The 19,042-nt window shown below is 39.0% G+C and overlaps 1 protein-coding gene across 3 annotated transcripts in view; it reads left to right on the forward strand.

The window, feature by feature from the left end:
- Positions 1 to 12,937, forward strand: part of TGFBR1 (transforming growth factor beta receptor 1) — a 34,938-nt gene extending 22,001 nt beyond the window's left edge. For all 3 annotated transcript variants that reach the window (XM_053941623.1, XM_053941630.1, XM_053941636.1), the window contains exons 6-9: positions 441 to 597; positions 6,347 to 6,471; positions 7,101 to 7,231; positions 8,587 to 12,937. In XM_053941623.1, coding sequence (XP_053797598.1) covers positions 441 to 597; positions 6,347 to 6,471; positions 7,101 to 7,231; positions 8,587 to 8,712 — 539 coding nt within the window. In that variant the 3' untranslated portion in view covers positions 8,713 to 12,937. The remainder of the gene's footprint in view (positions 1 to 440; positions 598 to 6,346; positions 6,472 to 7,100; positions 7,232 to 8,586) is intronic.
- Positions 12,938 to 19,042: the final 6,105 nt, after the last annotated feature.

The raw sequence follows: 19,042 nt of genomic DNA on the forward strand, positions 1-19,042 counted from the left end.
ACATAAGTAGCTCGTTCTACTCTGTGATGATTTCCAAATTCACAGAACTTCTTAATTTGAAAGGCTTTTTGCCTTCTTTTCTCTAGTATTGTGGTGTAACAATCCTTCCTACAAAATACCTGTTAAAAGGCACCAAGTAATGGTGCATGTAGCATCTTCTTAACTTTGAGTTGAGACAATGTTTGAGTAGGATGTGTGTGCAATAAACTCTTGCAGGAAGAGGGAAAGGAGCAAGTGTGTTGTAATACAGTAAACATGAAAGGTATTTTCCTGAACAGCCAGACAATCTACAATGAATGATTTCAGGAGGTACCCTGGTGCACATTAAGTGTCAAAACTGGAAGGAATTCTGTTCCTTCAAACAAAAATTTGCAGCAGGGTTAGAATAAAAGGAGATTAGTTTGGGGTTTTTTTACAACTTCTATTTTTTTCCCTTACAGGCAAACCAGCGATTGCCCACAGAGATTTAAAATCAAAAAACATATTGGTGAAAAAGAATGGAACGTGCTGCATTGCAGACCTGGGATTGGCGGTTAGGCACGATTCAGCTACAGACACAATTGACATTGCCCCAAACCACAGAGTGGGAACAAAAAGGTAAAATCATTTATGTGATGTGTCAGGCAACTTTTATAATAAAATGCTTTGGTTTTTCTTGTCCCATGTAAATTTGTGTTGATAGAAATATAAGCAGCAGGAAAATATAATGGCAGATAGAATTCTTAAGCACTTCCTTGCCAGCTGGTATTTTAGTTAGATGGTAGGCGCTTAAAATGCACGTTCAATGTTGGCACATGTAACGTACTGAAAACCTGCTAAGTATTGTAGGGCACAAATATGTATTAAAATAATTAAGAGACTTCATGATTGATGATTTTAGAGACTTCAGTGCACTCTTTCTTCTTCTTGCCATGTATTGCATGGAAATGTTACTTGCAGCCCAATCAGGAGTGTAAGACAGGATATTGATAGTGACAGTAAAAAGCTGTGGTTGTCATGTGAAGTCTGTGTAGAAGAACATACAAGGTGCAGAGTCTTGGACATGGGGCTGTCTTAGAATCACATTTTTTACAGAAATGCAAGAAGTAAAAACAGTCATCTTTGTCATCTAATGCATTAATAGAATTTTAAGTAGATGAGTCAATATAGTCTCTCTTAAAAGTTTTTTCTGAATTTGGAAATATAGGTTTTTCTTGCCCCAGAAGAATTCAGAGCTGTTTAACTCAGCACAAGTGCAATAAAACTTACTGTCAATAATTTATCATTGGTGAACCTTCAGGCAATAATAATTGGAAGCTATAAATAAATTTACCTTAGTAATCCATGCAGCTATACAGAATACAGAGATAGCAGCACTAACAGTGAACCACAGCAAGCATTTTGGATGTGGGCAACTTTTCATTCTTCTGATGCCTATAGGTTCAGTACTGTGTCAGACTGGAGTTTGGACACTGCTCATAGAGAAATATGTGACAGCCAAACCCATATGGCTTAGCAGTGTTGGAGAAAATTGTGTTGGTGTTGTCCAATCTCCAGTTTATATATCAAAAATACTTTAATATATCCTTTTAGTAAGCAATACTGCAGCGTGGGAGCTGATTGGGTTTTTACAGTGAACTCAGATGCCCCTTGAGCTGTGTCTTTTTGGAAGGGAAAAAGCACTTAAATATTAATTTAAGGTTCAGTTAACTAAAACTTTTAGAATATGTACTGAAAACTTGTTTTACTGACACTTATGCTGCCAAAGTTACTTTATTCTAAAGCTCTGCTGTACTAGTCCTTTGCCAATTGTAAAATCACCACACAAATGGTCAGATAAGATTTATTTCCTGAACTACTCCTAAATTATAAAGTACTGAGTATTATTCCTTCTCAAAGTGTCAAGTAGCAGACTTATTTCAGAATTCGTTGTTGCAAATTTAGCTGCATGTAGGGTGCATGCCATGTGTGATTTTGAATTTTCTACTACACCTACATGCAAAAGAAAATTATGTACAAATCAATTACTTTCTTTAGTTTAGTCATTGGAGAAAGCATCCTTTCAGCTGTGTTTGCAGATCCCACTTACTAGATATTTTCTTACATAGGCATTATTACATTGCTTGTTCATCTGCCTTATGCTTCTTCACAAGGGTGAAGCTGTAGCAACGCTTGCTTGCTGCACTGGGCAGCAGGAGGGCTAAATCTGTTTCCCCTTTTAAAGACATTAGTCCTTTCTACCTCTCTGAAAATTGTTCATTCTTGTAAAAGGCTTAGACCCTCCTTCTTCCTCTTGTGCATTCTCAGGTAAATAACTCTGCACCGCTGATTAATTTTTCATAGTACAGTTCAAGTCTTACCTGTTCAGTGACAGTTTAAACTCCCACTGATTGCCACTTCTAGTACCTCTTCTGCACATGGAAGCTCTATGTACAAGTTCAGGGACATTTGATGAAGTTTGTATTTTTCTAATAATTGTTGTAAAAATGTATGTCTAGGGAGCAAGCAGACTTACCCTTGTGTGAGTGATCAGGGTGTTGAGTCAAACTGATGATCCTATTTTCTGACTTTTCTGTTCAGAGACTTAGCTTTACCAGAGGGATGAACTGTGTGCTTTCACAGCTCAGCCTGCAATATAAAGCAGGGAATGTGAGCTTTAAACTGAGAAGGAAATAGAATCCCTCTCTCACTCCTTGTGGCGAGTAAAAAACCCCTCATTCTTCTATTTTTTTTTTTTTAGAACTGTGGTCCAGCTGTTACTTTTGATAGTTCAGATAGGTTGTGTTTTAAAAGAAGATTGGCAATAAATTCTTACCACGGGTGCTTCTCTGAAGTTTACCTAAACAAAATATGGGCAGAATTTTACTTCGTAGAGTATAGGCTTGATGAAGGGAGATGCCACACAACATGTTGTGTATGGGTCTATTTGATGACACAAAGCTCCCTGTATGTTGTACAAGAAATTTAGACAAGTACTGAGCTTTTGGACTAAAAGAGATGGGAGAAATTAGGTCAGCAGGTACCCAAAGTTTGGCAAGACCATGCTCAATATACTTTGTACCCTTCTTTGTAGACTTATCCTTTCGTTCTTGGATGATACTGAGTTGTAGACCTTGCTCAGAAGGTCTCTGGCTCAAAGTTACTGTATGCAATAGCATTGCTCTCTCCAGAACCTAAGATACTGCTTCTGCCAAGCAATGCATTTCCAGTACATAAGCTGACAAGGAGATGCCTACTTCTCTCCCTTTTGTGTAACAGCCATGAAACAGTTGAGCTGCTAACCTCACTACATGACTTCCTTGCCTTTTGCCTCTCTTGTTCCAGTAATAATCTCTCAGCAGTCATTCACCATTCTCTGTCATGGAAGCCAAAGCCAATCTAAATGCATTGATGGAGGACCATGGTAAGAGATCAATTTGCCAGTTGCACTCATATGGGGGGAGACTTTTTGCCACATTCAGGCCTCTTATGGCCTTTCCTGTTAAAAGCCTTGTTCTTTGGATGGCTCACGGAAGTCGAGACAATCTCCTTTACTGCTTGTTTAGTGTTTCTGGCTGACATCTTGCACCATGGTTGGGGTTTCTAGTTTGTTTTTTTTTTTTTCAGGTCCATCATTCTTTTCATCCTCATGTCATCTTAAGACTGATCAAATATTCTGTCTGCTGGGCTCCAGTGCCAAGGATGTGAAATACCATAAGAGTATCAATTAATGCAGAATCCTTGGAGAGCATTAAAGCATTCACCATAATCTTCCATTCTTGATTAAAACATTTTTAATATGGGTGGATCAGAATAATTTGAGCCTTGTCCAGATCAAAGATTGCAACAATACTTAATACTCCACTTCCATTCAATAAATACTGTCAAAGTAAATCTTACACTCAACTTCAGACAGTTGTCCTCTGCTTGTGCTGTGTTTATTACTTGTGGGGAATTTGTATGCCTTAGGGGAGCTCTCTTGTCAGCAAACTTTGTTGAAATTCTGGGTAGTTCAGAACAACTGCAACTATTCATTGCAATTTTTTGCTTATCTTGATAGCCCTTGCTTCCTTGTAATTTCTGTAAGACACAGTAGTTCTTAGGGAGTTATGAAAGCTGTGATAGTCCTGAAATTTCTTCTAAATAGTGTGTCTTGCATTCTGTCTACCATCCCTGGTACTGGAAAAGAAAATCCTACCATGCTATTGATTAAATGAAACCATGTCTAGGCTTCTGTGGCTGTTCCAAACGTAGAGCTATTGCCTGGCACAGTATTCCACTGCAGTAGTCTGCACCTGTTGCTTTTTTACCAGTCAACACTGCTCTTCAAAGACCAGGTGCCACTGTTGGCCTGCTTCATTGATATGTCAGCTTGAGACTGCTAGAGCAGTGATGTGGAGAAACACACTGAACTCTGCTAAACATCACATACTGGATTTAGCTGCCAGAACCCGATCAGAATTAGAGAGCAGTGCTACCTACCACTGCTGTTGACTTGATGCAGCAAATAACATGGATTCTTTTCAGCAGCCAGTGGGGATGCTGCTGTCAGTAGCTCTTGCAGTAACATCCACACTGACATTTTGCTTGATGTTCCCACGTCAGACTTACTCACTAAACAAGGTAAAAACCACTTGCATGCCATGACCAGTTTTCAGGCCTTGTTTCTTAGGGGAAAGGAAATATGGGTAAACCAAATTCATGAGCACAGTTGTTCATTTGTTACCAACATGATTTACTGATTTTTAAAAAAGCATGGTTTAGGGTGGGATTTGCAGACTGTATGATGAAGAATCAGGTACTGCAATGATAGTGGGCCTTTGTTCTCAAGAAATTTTTAACAGTGTTTGTTTCTTAACCAGCACTTCTTGTCTATTCCTGCTTTAGGCTTGTTAGGGGATATTTTAAGTGGCTGCTAAAATTTTTCAGATTACAGGAGCTAGGGCTTCCTCTTGCTTAACCTTTGGAGCCCAGCTGGTGTGTTCCAGAGGGCTGGGGCTCTGTTCATCCAAGGCCCATGGATGTGGCTGCTGCTTTCTTCCTTGAGATTCAACCAGTCATACACAGACACATACAGTACTGATAGGGCTGATTATACAGATTGCTATGCACCATGTGCTGTCTTCAACACCCACATAAAACACTGTCAGAACTTGTATAAAACATAACTGTAGGCAGTCAAGTCTCCTTCCTTCTCTTCAGCTAATCAGAATTGAACTTCATTAGTGAAAGTACATACTCCCTTCTGCAGCCTCACAACTCCATGCACGTTTATCAACCATCCATCCAAGGCTTGCTGTGTCTAATGCCCTTTCCTGAGCTCCATGGATCTCATACTTGCCAACTGGATTAATGCACAGCAGCAAACAGCAGATATATTCATATGCATGCCTTTGTGCATGGATTCCCTCAAATATCAGCATGGGCCCTTGTGCTGGCAAATATCCCTGCCTGGGTGCTGGCTAGACCAGCTTGAAAGTTACTAGTTAATTACAGTCCTGCACACCAGCTGCGCAGGGTTGGAGAAATGCAGATCTTCTGGCTTCACCTTCTGTCAGACTACAGTTGCTGGCCCAGAATTCATTCACAGAATGACCACTGTGTAGCTCCAGATATGTGCTCTTACCACCTGCAGATGTGCTCCTAGGACCTGTAGTTCTCCTTCCAGCTAGTGATGTTGAGCCTGTCCTCTCTAGTTTCAGCTTCATCCCTTGTACTGCTGCAGTTGCTAGACCTGAACAGACTCATGCCTGCCTCCAGTTGCTGACATACAGTTCTTAGAGAGCACATGCACATGGGCTTGAGAGTGAGATTGCATAGAATAGTTAGGATTTAATAAAATAGGACATACTGGTGAGCATGTGCAGACTGGCAACCTCTTATGCACCTGCCCCTTTTGCTACCCTTTTCTATCTGTTGCTGCACTTCTGTTCCCTTTGTCCTGAACATTCCTTGATAAACATTGCATAGTTGCACAGGCCTTCCTTCAATATCCTCAATCCTCTTTGTGTTCTTCTTTCCCATGTATTAGCAGTCATAAGGTCCAGACTGCACCTCTATAAATTTATGCCTGGAGTTTCTTAATAGCCTGTCAATGAGGAACTGGAGACTTTCGGTCTTTGTCACTGTCTCAGTTGTGCCTTGTCTATCAGGTTTATGGCTGTAGTTGTTTGTATCACATTTTACTTATTCTCCCGATTTCTCTGTTTGTTTATCTCAGTTTACTTATCCCTTTACATTGAATTGTCTCTGATCGGATAATCTGAAAGAAGCAGATTTTTCTTTACCTCCTTTTCCACAAAAATGCATTCTTTTGTATTTGAGCTGATCAGTAGTGCTGAACTTTTTCTACTCTTAAGTGTTTATGAATTTTTTTTCCCACACACAGGTATATGGCTCCTGAAGTTCTAGATGATTCCATAAATATGAAACATTTTGAGTCATTCAAACGAGCAGACATCTATGCAATGGGATTAGTGTTTTGGGAAATAGCTCGGCGGTGTTCAATTGGTGGTACGTGGCAATCTTTACAAAATGGGACATATTAAGGAATTATAAGAAACTTATTCAGATTCTGCAAATAGTTTGCTCAAAAAAACAGTGCAAAGTAATAGCCAGTCTATCTCAGACTTTCTAATTGTTAATCCTGTAAATGATAACTGTTGTATTCAACCTCTTTCTAAATCGACAAACTATACTTGTTGAAGAAAATAGGAAATATTCTTATCTACTTTAATTTCTTCCAAATATTTACATAGAGGGGAGAAAAGGGTAAAATTTAATACTCTTGTGAGCAGGAGGCAAGCACCACAAGACCTAGCTATAATGCGTTCAGATAAATCTAGACCTTATTTTAAATGAATGCTGTTATAAATCATGTGCTCTGAAGAAGCATGTTGTTAGTATAGCATATGAAAGATTTGATGTAGCTTATATCTCTTCCAATTTTATAAATTTTAGATCCTTCGAGGGTAATGTAAACACTCCGAAGGTATGGTTAAGGATTTTCGTTTATTTATTTGTCTGTCATTGTGATGTAATTTTTAAAAATGAAAACAAGGTACTGATAAGGAACACAGTAAGAAGTGAAGAATATGTAATCCAATGTTAGCTAAAATAAAGCTATTTTCAACCTGTTGCAGGAATCCACGAAGATTACCAGTTGCCATACTATGACCTCGTTCCTTCAGATCCTTCTGTTGAAGAAATGAGGAAAGTTGTGTGTGAACAGAAGTTAAGGCCAAATATTCCAAACAGATGGCAGAGCTGTGAGGTATTAACTAACCTTGCTAAAGCTGCTTTAATGGGCACTAGAGTTTTTAGTGATTTCAGGAGAAATCACTAAAAACTTAATTTAGGAGAACTTAATTAATTTCATTCTAATCATTATGATTTTATTAAAAGCATTGTTCCTTGGTTATGCATAAGTATTTAAATGTAATTTCATACAAGTTAATAGCTAACTCTGCATGGAGGATTCTAGGATCCCTTCCTGTGAAGCATAGATGATGCTAATATAAATTACAGCTAATCTGAATTACATTATGTGGGAAGCATCATTGCAAATAAATTGTACTGTGTCTGGCTGGGATTGAGTTAACATCCTTCACAGTAGGCTGCACAATGCTGTGTTTTGGATTTGTGACCAAAACCGTCTGATAGCACACTGATGGTTTAGCTGTTGCTGAACAGTGCTTGCACAGCTTCAAGGCATTCTCTGTTTCTCAGGTAGGTTGGGGATGGACAAGAGCATGACAGGGAGCAGAGCCAGGAGAGCTGACCCAGACTGGTCAGAGGGAATATTCTGTAGCATTGCTTTGGGAGCCTAGCGGGGGCTAGAGCCAGGGTGTTCTGACTCACAGCTTGGGGCAGCAGTTGCAGTGGGCTGCAGAAGCAGTGAGGTACTGATAAGGGTGGGGTGCTTTGGATAGAGAAGGGAACCTGGGTTGTGGCATGTGTGGAATGAATGCATAGCTAAGAGCTGGGCAAGAGTGCACAGGAAGGAGAGAAAGTTGATGAATGTACCAACAGAGACAGGAAGCTATTGGGATTAAAATGACTGAGGTAATAGAGCTTTCAAGGTACATTGGAGCTGTTACTATATTTAATCTGTCATTTTTGTTATTTGCTTTGTTACAAATAACATGTAGAAACACTCAGATTTCAAAGAATGGCTGTTTGAAGGATAAAAAGACTTCAAAAATTTTTAGAATCCTTGCTGAGCTTCAATTTGAGGAAGACAGCTCATGAACTTAATTGCTATGCATTGAAGTAACTCCTTAAAATTAAAAAAAGTGTATTTTTGTGTGATGTGAAAATTCAGAAAACAGTTACAGACAAGCTACTAATTTTTCATTAAAGTATTGTTTTCATGGGCCAAAAGTCTGTTGAAAAATACCATGTTTTCTCTACAGTATTTAGAGAGTTTTACTTTTCCGTAAATAAAGTGGTTTCTTTTTTTGTTTGTTTTGTTTTGTTTTGTTTTTTCTTTTGAACAGCACACTCTCCTGTGCAGCTGTAGTACTAGTAGTGAACTTCAGAAATGCCCAAAGAGGCTAAGGCAGAGCAGCAGTTCCATGGGCTACACTGGAACAGCAGTGCATATAATTACTTGTGTTTCCTTTGCAGGCATTACGAGTGATGGCAAAAATTATGCGGGAATGCTGGTATGCCAACGGAGCTGCTCGGCTGACAGCTTTGCGCATTAAGAAAACATTATCACAACTTAGTCAACAGGAGGGGATCAAAATGTAATCCTGGATTTGTTACCGAAGAACACTGTAAAAATCCCTATCTGCAACAGAGTGGCGTGTTAAGAAGGTTAATTGTTCTACCTCACTGGGGGAACAGAAGGATATTGCTGCCTTTTAGTACTTCATAGGAATGTCACTTATTAGGATTTTTGTGGATGTGCTAAACAGTTGTGTTAGCTCTTTCTGTGCACTGTGAACCTCTTTCCCAGGTTACTTACAAAACATCATGTACTCTAGTTTCATTAATCTATAATTTTTTTATTTGGGATGTTGATAGCTGGTCTTCGCTAGTTAACTGTGCTAAAAGTAGAAGGTCACTTCTAAAATGAAACTGGTTCGCTATATTGTTCTACAGTGCATTGATGGCTCTTAAAGCAACTTTATTCCTGCCTGGTACATTGACTACTCTGAACCACTGTATTGATTCCTTGATTCAGATTGTGAATGTACTGTTGGAGTATACCTTGCTAGCTGTTAAGGTAGTGCATCTTTTGGACTCTTACCTTGACTTATAAATTGACCTCATTCAGTTGTGGGAACATAACTTATGCAACTATACTTTATACATGATTACTGGTTTTTTTCCACTTTTTCAGAACATCACATTGCCTTCAAAATAGATTGTATTACACCAGTAAGTGCCACTTTTGAGTCTTCTAATGCAAAATAGTAGGGATGTACAAAGCCTATGGTACTTTTGGCTTCAAAAATAAAAGTTAAAAGTTGTTCCTTTGCCTAGCTAAGTGCTAAATCTCACTCATTGCAACAGTGAGTACATAATTGATAAAATATCTTCAATTTTACCAAAATCTGACTCTTGAAACCACTGTAAGAGTTTTAAATAGTGTAAGCTAGTAAATTCACTGTCATATTTTGTAATTGTCAAGTTACGAGTGATAATTATGCAGGAGATTTTATTAAGTGGTACTTCTAAAATGCATGAAGTACTTATCTACTTCAGAAAAGTAGAAAGAAGAGTAAAATGTTAAGGGAGATTTTGCTTCATTAAATAAGTATGAAAAGCATATTTTCTGTGCAGTTCTACTGAGTCTTAAGGCTCAAAGAACAATATTTGCAATTACACAAGGATTAAATGCACCTGTCATTAGAGAAAAGTTATTTGGGCTTTTGTATTAGACAGTTCAAAGCTGCTTAAGTTTTATGTGCATGTATGTTGTGTGTGCTTCATGCACAAAGCGATGAGCTAGAGAAGGTGGTGAGCTGCAGGTCTTTGGATGCAAATATCAGGAGATTCCAGCAATCCTCTTCATTGTTAGAAGAGCAAAGCTTATGGTGACTTGTGTTGTCATAAGAACAGAGAAGAATATGCATGGCTTTAGTCAAGATTTCCCTGAGTTTTTAACAGTATCATAATACTTTCACAAACTTGTTTAGAAATTAAATTGCTTCCTGCCCAAATGTACAACAAAAATCTGCTGTTACCAGCAATTACAATTTTAGGAAGAGTCTGGTTGACCTTTGGTTTCATTAATGTCCAAAACAGTAGTATTTCAGTTTGTAAATATGCCTGATAATTAATATACTGCCTAATCTGCCACTCTTCAGAACACATCAGTACCCATCCCATTACGCAACACACATGGCAACCTTTAACTTAGCTTTCTGTTTATCCCTTGGCATAGAGCCCACTGAGAGTTTGTTACCAAGATAGTGGCAGTGGCAGGGTGGTTGCTGGCAGCAGCACAGTTGAGGTTCTATGCCATGGTCTGATGTGTGGCATCTAAAGCAGGAAGAGGAATGAGGCCCAGGAAGAAGAGGCTATGTAGGTGACACAAGCCTTACCCAAGAAAAGCCTTAACAGTTAATTTTTGTTTATTTCCATATTCTTACTGCTTGCTTGGAGATAAGTTTAAATTATGTCAGAATTACAGACCCTGAGAGGTCAAACTGCCAATAATTAAATGCTTTTGCCAACAACAAAATGGATTCGTTTATTCATACTGAAAGACAGTATCCAGGAGAAAAGGGAAAAGTAAGAGAAGTTCTTAGAAACTAATTAGGCTTAAACATACATACAGCTGTCACACTTATGTTTGGCATGATCTGACAAGTCAGGCTTATGTGTTTCAGGCCTCTGTCAATCAAAGCCGGATTAAAAATTACTTCATGTAGGTATTTTAAATAAACTATCCCTTTGTGTACATGGACAGTTGTGCACCACAGAGTTTTTCAATTAACTGTTCAAAAAAAAAGTTTGACTATAATGTAACTCCCAAGCCTATCTACTTGGCAGCCTCTCTAGCAAGTTCTATGTATCTGTACAGGTACTTAAAAAAAACAGGTCATCATGAAAATAGGTCAAGGTCTCCATCTAATTTCAAAGGCTTCCTAGTTAGCAATTTAACTTTTTTGTTTTGTAACTTCCTTACATTTCAAGTTTCCATAGGTGTCCTGGGGTCCTTACCATTGATACAAATGTACAGCTCCTACTTCAGAAATACCAGGCTCCTGGCATGCCTCAGATCTCTATAGTAGTTTTGGTGGTTACAGGAGTGTTTATGGTATAATTAATAATTTTTAGTGGCTCTTTTAGCTCCCACAAAACCTTATCAACAAAACATTTAATTTCCTAAAATATACAGAACAGTTCTGTTGCATTTTAAAGAGGATGTACAGCAGCTGAGCAGTGTCATGACACGCAGATGATTCTGTCAACAATATAACTGTTTTATTGTATCAACCTTCACTCTCCTGAATTGCTAGCAACTGTTCTTACTTTGTTCAAAATTTAGCTTTGTAATAGAAGCTTGCAAAAACAAAGCACAGAAGGATGCTTGACAGTGTATGACCTAAGAAAAGTATTTTAGAACAACCTTATCATTCCTATTGGGCTGCAGAACAGGAAAATTCTGAGTAGAGCTATATGTATCCTCAGTTCTGACACCACGACTTCAAGCTTTGTTCTTTTTTTCCATTATATGAACTGAACACCTTTTACAAAGGCTGTGTCTGTATATATTATGTAACTTTAAATGTTACCTGTGTAAGATCATATCTTATATATATGGACACAGGTACACATAAGTATTTTTTAAATTAAGATTGTAATATCACCAGATCTGCTCTTGGAAATCCAGGGGGACCAAAATATTTTAACATTCAAAATATTAATTTTGTATCATTTCAAGTATATACCAAAACAGTTTCTGATTAATACTGATGCAAATGTTTATTGTAAATATTACACACATTATACATTCACTTAAGTTTTGTGGATTTAATCAACTTTACATTTTAGTAGCATTGAAGCCTCAGTTTGGTTTACAGACTTGTGACCAGATAGATATGGACATGAAGAACAAGGAGCATTGGAAATGGTCTGATGCTGAAAAGCCTGAAATGTCATTTTTGAAATGCTGGAATTCTTCAGGGACCTTCCAACCTTAAAAGCTGGAATTCTGGGATGTTTCTCAAGCAGACTCTCCAAGTATGACACAATGTCACCCTCCTGTATGGTTCTGCTTGTAATCCTAAGAAAGACTTTGTATATAAGTAAAGACATTTGTATTGACTGAATGGGGACATGAAGGTGTCAAATGAAGTAAGAGGCTATTTTATTTTTTCAGTAATGGCTCTGAGTGTGATTGCCATGAAATTCACCTTTCAGTTAGTTCCTTGTTTATATTGTGCCATTGAAATGATTGCAAGGTCTTAATCATTTTGTGTTTAAAAAACAAGCAAACAAAAAAATCCCTTCACCATATCTGTTCCTTTAAACTCGCATTACCTCTTAAAAGACCAAGGTACATTTACCTCATGTGTATATAATGTTTAATATTTTTCAAAATGTTCTCCAGGTTTGCAGTTACATGTTTCTAGAAATATGAGTTACTAAATTTACAACTTCAATGGTACTAAGTGTATTATCTGGTGCCCCAAAGCATTTTATTTTCTGTATTTTATTGTATTAGCAAGTTTGCTGCTTTGTCACTGTAGCACCTGCCCTTACATAGCTGTGTGGATACTGTCTTGTAAATTTTACTTTTTGGATGATTTGAGGACCCTGTACAGATGAGTGTCACTTTTTTAAACCTTACCAAATTGTGCATTTCCCTTACATTTCTGAAAATATGTATTGTATTTGTAGAGTATACATTTCAGTGGATTGTAAATAGGACAGTAGAAGAGTGGATGCTTATGTTAAGTGCTAACACTACAGTAGAGAGATTAAAGCAGTGAAAATAAATAACTTTTTTCAAAATGCATGACTTGTCTTTCAGAACAAGAAGTTGCAGGTAAATACAGGTTTGTGTGTGATGTCCTGCCTGCTAAAATGTGGGTTTACTGTCACTTCCTTTCCTCAGAAGGAATTTCTTCTACTGCTAAAAGGATTTGCTACTGCCGAGGCAATGCACCTTGGCTGTGCTATGTACATAATGCTGAAGTGCCTGCTCTTCCATGCCTCCTACAGTAATTTTGGTAAAAGAACAATGCTGGTGTCTCTCATCTCCTGGACAAAATTACAAATGACAAATTGTTCCCTCTCCACATTTATATTTGCATAGAAATAACATTTTAGTCTGTTTAAGCAGCTCAGCACCTCAGTGCATTCCATAACTGAAAGTAAAATCAGCTTGTGTTGGAGTGGAGTGTTTCTGTGCAAAACTCAGTTTCAGGCTGTTGTTACATTTCTGAAGGAAAGTGGAAATTTCACAACAAAAATAGGACATCTTGCCTTTACATAAGTTTAGGTTCACCCTTCAGTTTTGGCTCAGACAGAATTACCAAAAACTACTACTTCCAGCAAAATTTCTCCACAAAAAAGCCATAAAGTGTTTAGAGAAAGCCTATGGCTACATCAAAATACTGCATTCCTTTCAAATTCTTCTACAGGAGCTATGATTATTTGGATGAGAACATGTCCCTCTCTCATGAGTGGCTAAAGGAAAGCCTTTGCTACCCTGCAAGCAACCAAAACTCAGTAATATCCTGAATCTCTCTACTGCATTTACTAGTAGAGGAAATGGGTGGCCTAGAGCTAGCATAGCAATGTTGCTGTCTACCAAACTTTGTTTTCATGAAGTAGTTTTCTCTGTTTCTTGGTTTGAGAGCCTGAGCCTAACAATTGGAAATTCATAAACAGCAAGCAATTACCACAAGTAACTTAAATGAGAGGATGTTTTAGGATCATTTTAGAGGAAACACTCAGTTTGGGAGATCTGCATGCTGGTTTGGATTGCAAGTCAGCATAAAGAGTGGCAGACTTTCAGCTGACTGTTTTGCACAGTATAATTATTTTTTAATTTTTAAAGTGTGGGACTGTTGAAAGAAATTCTTTTTAATACTGCTGCAGCCAAACAATATTTTCTGTAGGTGCAACATAACTAATGAGTATAGAAACAAGCCACTTCTATGCAGTATCAAGTAAATACTACAAATTTCCCTCTATTAATTTTTGTGATATTGGTAACTGATGTACAGTGTACCCAGTAATTGTAGTATAGCATAAGGGTAGTCCTAGCAGAAAATAGATTCCTTTAAAATAGGAAATTAGAAATTCCAAATATCTCACTCAGTGCTCTTACTAGCTTTATCTATCCAGCTAAGCCATAATGCTTTAACTGGAACTAAGAGTGTTCATTGTTTTGCTTATGAATGTTTACTGGAATATCACACTGCAAACCCCCTTACCAATATGATGGGCTGCTGGGGTTTTAAGTCTCATAGTTCTATCTTGGAGTGGCAGGAGTTGTTCCCAGGTCTTCTAGGTTGGAAAAAAAAGAAACGTTGTCATAGCATTTCCTTTGTCAACTTGCCTGGACTGCAAATAAAATCCAGTAGTGCTCGAGAAACCCACAACCTTAACTCTTCCTCAGAGTTTCTTGAAAATGATTTAAATGCCCTGTCTCTGAGGTGAAATGGTGCCTGAAATCATTACCTCTCTTGAGAAGAAGGAAAGAAAAAAAGCCAGAGCAAACCATACTGATAGGTTCCTATGCACGATTGTAGCGTTTATTGGTATTAAACGATTTCTTACTAGAGATGAAGAGTCAGCATCCTCAAAAATGCGTTTCTAATTAGCTCAATTAGGAAAATTAGAAGAGCTCTCCCACCTGCCAGTAGCAGAAAATCTGTGTAAGCAGTTTAAGAATTGGGCGCATGATACTCAATTTTATAGAATATCAAATACATTTATGTAGGTTTTTAAATGAGGGGTGAAAAAGTTAGGAATATGCCTTTAAATTCGAGCTGGATGCAGGACTTCTGGGATGCATAATAAAGGAAAAAAAGACAGGGAAAGGGAGAGGTTTAGGTGACCTCGAGAGGAGTGAGCATGGGAAAATAGAGGAATAAGAAGATAAAAAGAGTGGGTCATATATAAATAGCAGACCAGTCGGTGTGCCAGTCTGTCTGTGCCCAGCACAGCCTCTTCCTTTATTTTTAAATCCCTTCCTGCCTGAGGACCTTAGTTCTGGGGCTGCAGGGTTGTCTGAGCACAGCAGCTGGAGCCAGACCACAAAGAAGAGATCCTGTGGGTCTGTGGTGAAGCAATGGGAAAGACCAGAGTGAGCAAACCCAAGAGTCAACAGCAGGAGTGTGACCACAGGTCACAGGTGCCCACATGTCCATGCCGGTGACTGGAGTGTGGGTCCAGGCAGCAGCAGCTGGAGTGGGACTGAGCCCCAGTACCAGCAGCCAGTGAGACTGGGATTGAGGCAGCTGCTTGTGGGGTGTACATCTGTGCCTCTGAAGATGTGGGGGTCCTTAGTGTCGGCTGTTCTGATCTATTCTTATGTTCTGGTGGGCTTGCATTACCTGCTAATGTGGACAAACAATTACTTGTTTTCCTTGAGGACTTGTGGACCAGTGCACTGGCCCAGTCCTGAGATTGCTTGTCTGGCTTTTGTAGCTTGGGCAACAGAAGTTTGTACATGCAGAATTGGGCGTCACTGTTTTGATTCTTGACATTGATCATCTACCCACAGGGACTAGAAAACATTTACTTTATTGCAGTATTAAATTAAGTATCTAAAAACATAGAAAGCAAAGGCCATAAGTAACAGTCTTAAGAAAAGGCGTAGAACAAGAATTGGTGATAAATTCCAAGTTGACTCTGTGTCGTCATAGCTTATCTAGTGCTCTGGACATCCCCAGATGCTAATTTGCATTCATGAAATTTTCCCATCTTCCTCTATGGTGTGGTGAAATTTTCCCATCCTCCTCTATGGTGTGGGAAACACATTGTGTGTAGTCCCACTGTTCAGTCTCTTAATTAGTACAGGAATAGGGTAAAGAATGACAAGAATTCTGTGATACCACAGTTGCTGTCTAATTCTTATGTGTTGCCAAAGAGTGGAATCAAGCTGTGCTTTCTTTCGTTATTGCCCTCCTGTGGCTTGGGCTCTCTGACCTATATCTCCTTCCGTGAAGAGAGTTTTGATGCTATTACTGGAAGGGTCGGTGAGATTCAGTTCCTGAACCCCTCTGGACAATACTTCATGAAAGCGAGCTACTTTTTCTTACCTTTGTTCAGGAAACTGTTTTGCTTATTCTTTTTTCACAAAGATAACTCCCACACTAGATGGTAGAAGGCATTAAATTTTTGTATTGTGAGACCTGAGCCCCTGCAGAGATCCTTATTTCCATCTATCCAAGTCCAAAAGGTCCATAGACTGTTAGGCTCTTCACTGCAGTAATATTGTCAAATTGCTAATTTCCATCTCTTGCAAAGGCTCCTTGTGCTGAGGCTCTCAGGATTGCAGGCATGCAGCCTCCTAAGCCTTGTATCATTGCTGGTAGAGCAGGTAAGCACAGCCCTTTCTCAAAACCCTCTGAACAGTACTGAACTTCTCCCTCGCTGGAGACACTCAAAACCCACCTGGACACATTCCTGTGTGAGCTGCTCTAGGTGACCCTGCCTTGGCGGGGGCCTTGCACTAGGAGATCTTCAGAGGTCCCTTTCAACCCTAACAATTCTGTGATTCTGTGAACTTCAAGAAGAAGAAGGGAATACTACAAAGGAAAGCATATTGCAACATTTCTTTTTTAACTTCTTCAGGCTGTGTTATCAGTATGTGCAGTATGTTCACAACCTCTCCTAAAGTCCATCTCTTCTGGTTCCTCATTTAAGAGGATGCTTGAGAAGGAGAGGTGGATGCTTTACTGCCTTTACTATTGCTGCAGTTGCAGGAGGTTTGATGTACAATACTGAGGAAACTCATATGGTAAAATTTACCTTAGAGCTTGCATACAGATAATCTCAATGTAAATATACAAACAGATAAACCATTTTAAAGAACAGTTCCAGGAAAGTAACTTGTCTCTGTTCATCATTCTGCTAGTCTTTGAGTTCTAGCTCAAAAGCAATAGTTAAGTTCTTAATGATTTCTTCCTTCATAACAATGTGTTGCTGCAGCCATTTTTGCAGTTTCATGTAGCCAGATTTGCTTTGTTGTTTCCTCTTCCAATGATGTTGCATTCAGCAGCTGAAAATACTTTTAAATTGTTTTAAAAAGAAATAATTTATGCTAAAGCAGTATATTTGATACCCTTCAAATTAAGAATATGTGGCAAATGCTGGACTCCTGGACGGTCGGGATGGATGGAGATGAGAGATCTCTGAAGTCAGGTCTTGAAATATATGGTTTATTGTAAAGGGCGTGGGTGTGGGGCCCTGCTTGGAGCTGCCAGCCACAGCTCGTGGCAGGCCCCAAGGAGTGGGGGCAGGGAGAGATAGGAAGAGAGAGAGAAAGAGGGGTAGCGGGGGGGGGGGGGGGGGGGGGGAGCGAGAGGATGCAAAGAGAGCATCGGGTCCCCTGGCACACCTTATCAGGGGGCCTCAAAGTGGGCGCGGAACAAAACTTGGGCCAATGGATTTACAGATACCTGATGCTTCACGGGGAGGGTTACAAGTGTGGGATGAACCATACAATTTGAGGGGGGAGACAGAACATTCCATTTGACCCTTGGACCTGTCTGTAGGTAGAGGGCATTGTTTAATCAAAGGGGGGATTGCCTACAGCTGGCTATACTATTATTTTCTAGTTGTTCAGTAGCTAAGGTTTGGTATCTCAAAGCTTGTTCTCATCTCAGTCTCGCTTATAGTTTCTGTATTTTCCAAATCTTTTGCCAGGCAATCATATTTATAAGGCTTTCCTATTTCATCTTCCCCAACAAGAACAGACATTTTCTTTAGACCATTTGGATGAAGTTAAGAAACTTATTTAATATGTGGTTCAACTGATAAATGTTTAGATATCACTGTTTTTCACATCATGCCACTCATTTGTAGAAGTTGAATGACAGCTTGGGGATTTTTTTAATCCAGTGGATCTCTGCTGGGAATAATTATCTTGGTCTTTCTGTGTTGCACTTTGTGTGTATTTAGTGTTGTAGTATGGAGAAAGACAATTCCAGCACTCATCTTGCTGACTTGCTTACTTCACCCTTCTGTTTTAGCTAATTCAAAATTCTGCCTGCTGTCATGTGTGCTGAGTCACTGGAACTCAGTTCTCCCCATATTCCCACAGTTCCATTTCCTGCTCCTTGTCAGAAAGCCACTTGGAAAGCTGGAGGCAGTTGCTTTGGTTTAGTTCATTTGAAAAGGTTCTTTTTCTCTGCAGTTTCTCAAGCTTTTCTTGCTTTTTGTACAGCCTGGCTCTTTACTGGAGACTTTACTGAGAAATTTTACCAGCAGGGGGGCTCCCCTTCCTTGAAGTCCTGCCATGATTGTGGATGAAGGGAGAAGAATTCTCACAGACCTCTCTTGACATGAGTTCCCTAACTTGTGCGCCCCTGCACTTGCGCACAAAACACACGTGGTTGTTTTGCTCTTGCCTTGTCCTCTTACTCCTCCAGATTTACAGGGTGAAACATCTCTGTTGTGTGCTTGAAGTTTGCAGAATAAAATATCTCTATTGATATGGACTGTGACTCCAGTATCCTTAATGTTCAAAGCTTCTGCAAGATTTTTATACATAAAGCAGTTCTAAAGTTACAGTAAAATACAGCAAACTGTAATGCTCTATTTCTTCAGTATAATTTTCTGTTTGAAGTAAGTTGTGATTGCAAGATTCATGGGGTGACTTACAGAAGTAGATGTCTGTATTGTTTTTGATATCCTGGAAAATATCTGAACTCAAGCTAGATAAAATTCCTGTAGTGAAATTGCTTAGGTGGAAAAGGAAGGAGGGAGAAGACTAGAGATCATTTGGTGTTATCTGGGGTGAAAGGATCATTACCATGTTATCCCTATCTTAACTGTAAAAAGATAGTGAAACAGAGTGAAAATTTAACAGGGTAGAAATCCATTTGGATTTAGGTGAAATGTGCCACTTTGAGCTTGCTAGCATAAGTAAAATATGCTATTT

Source organism: Vidua chalybeata, chromosome 1, assembly GCF_026979565.1.
Source record: "Vidua chalybeata isolate OUT-0048 chromosome 1, bVidCha1 merged haplotype, whole genome shotgun sequence".
Lineage (NCBI taxonomy): Eukaryota > Metazoa > Chordata > Aves > Passeriformes > Viduidae > Vidua > Vidua chalybeata.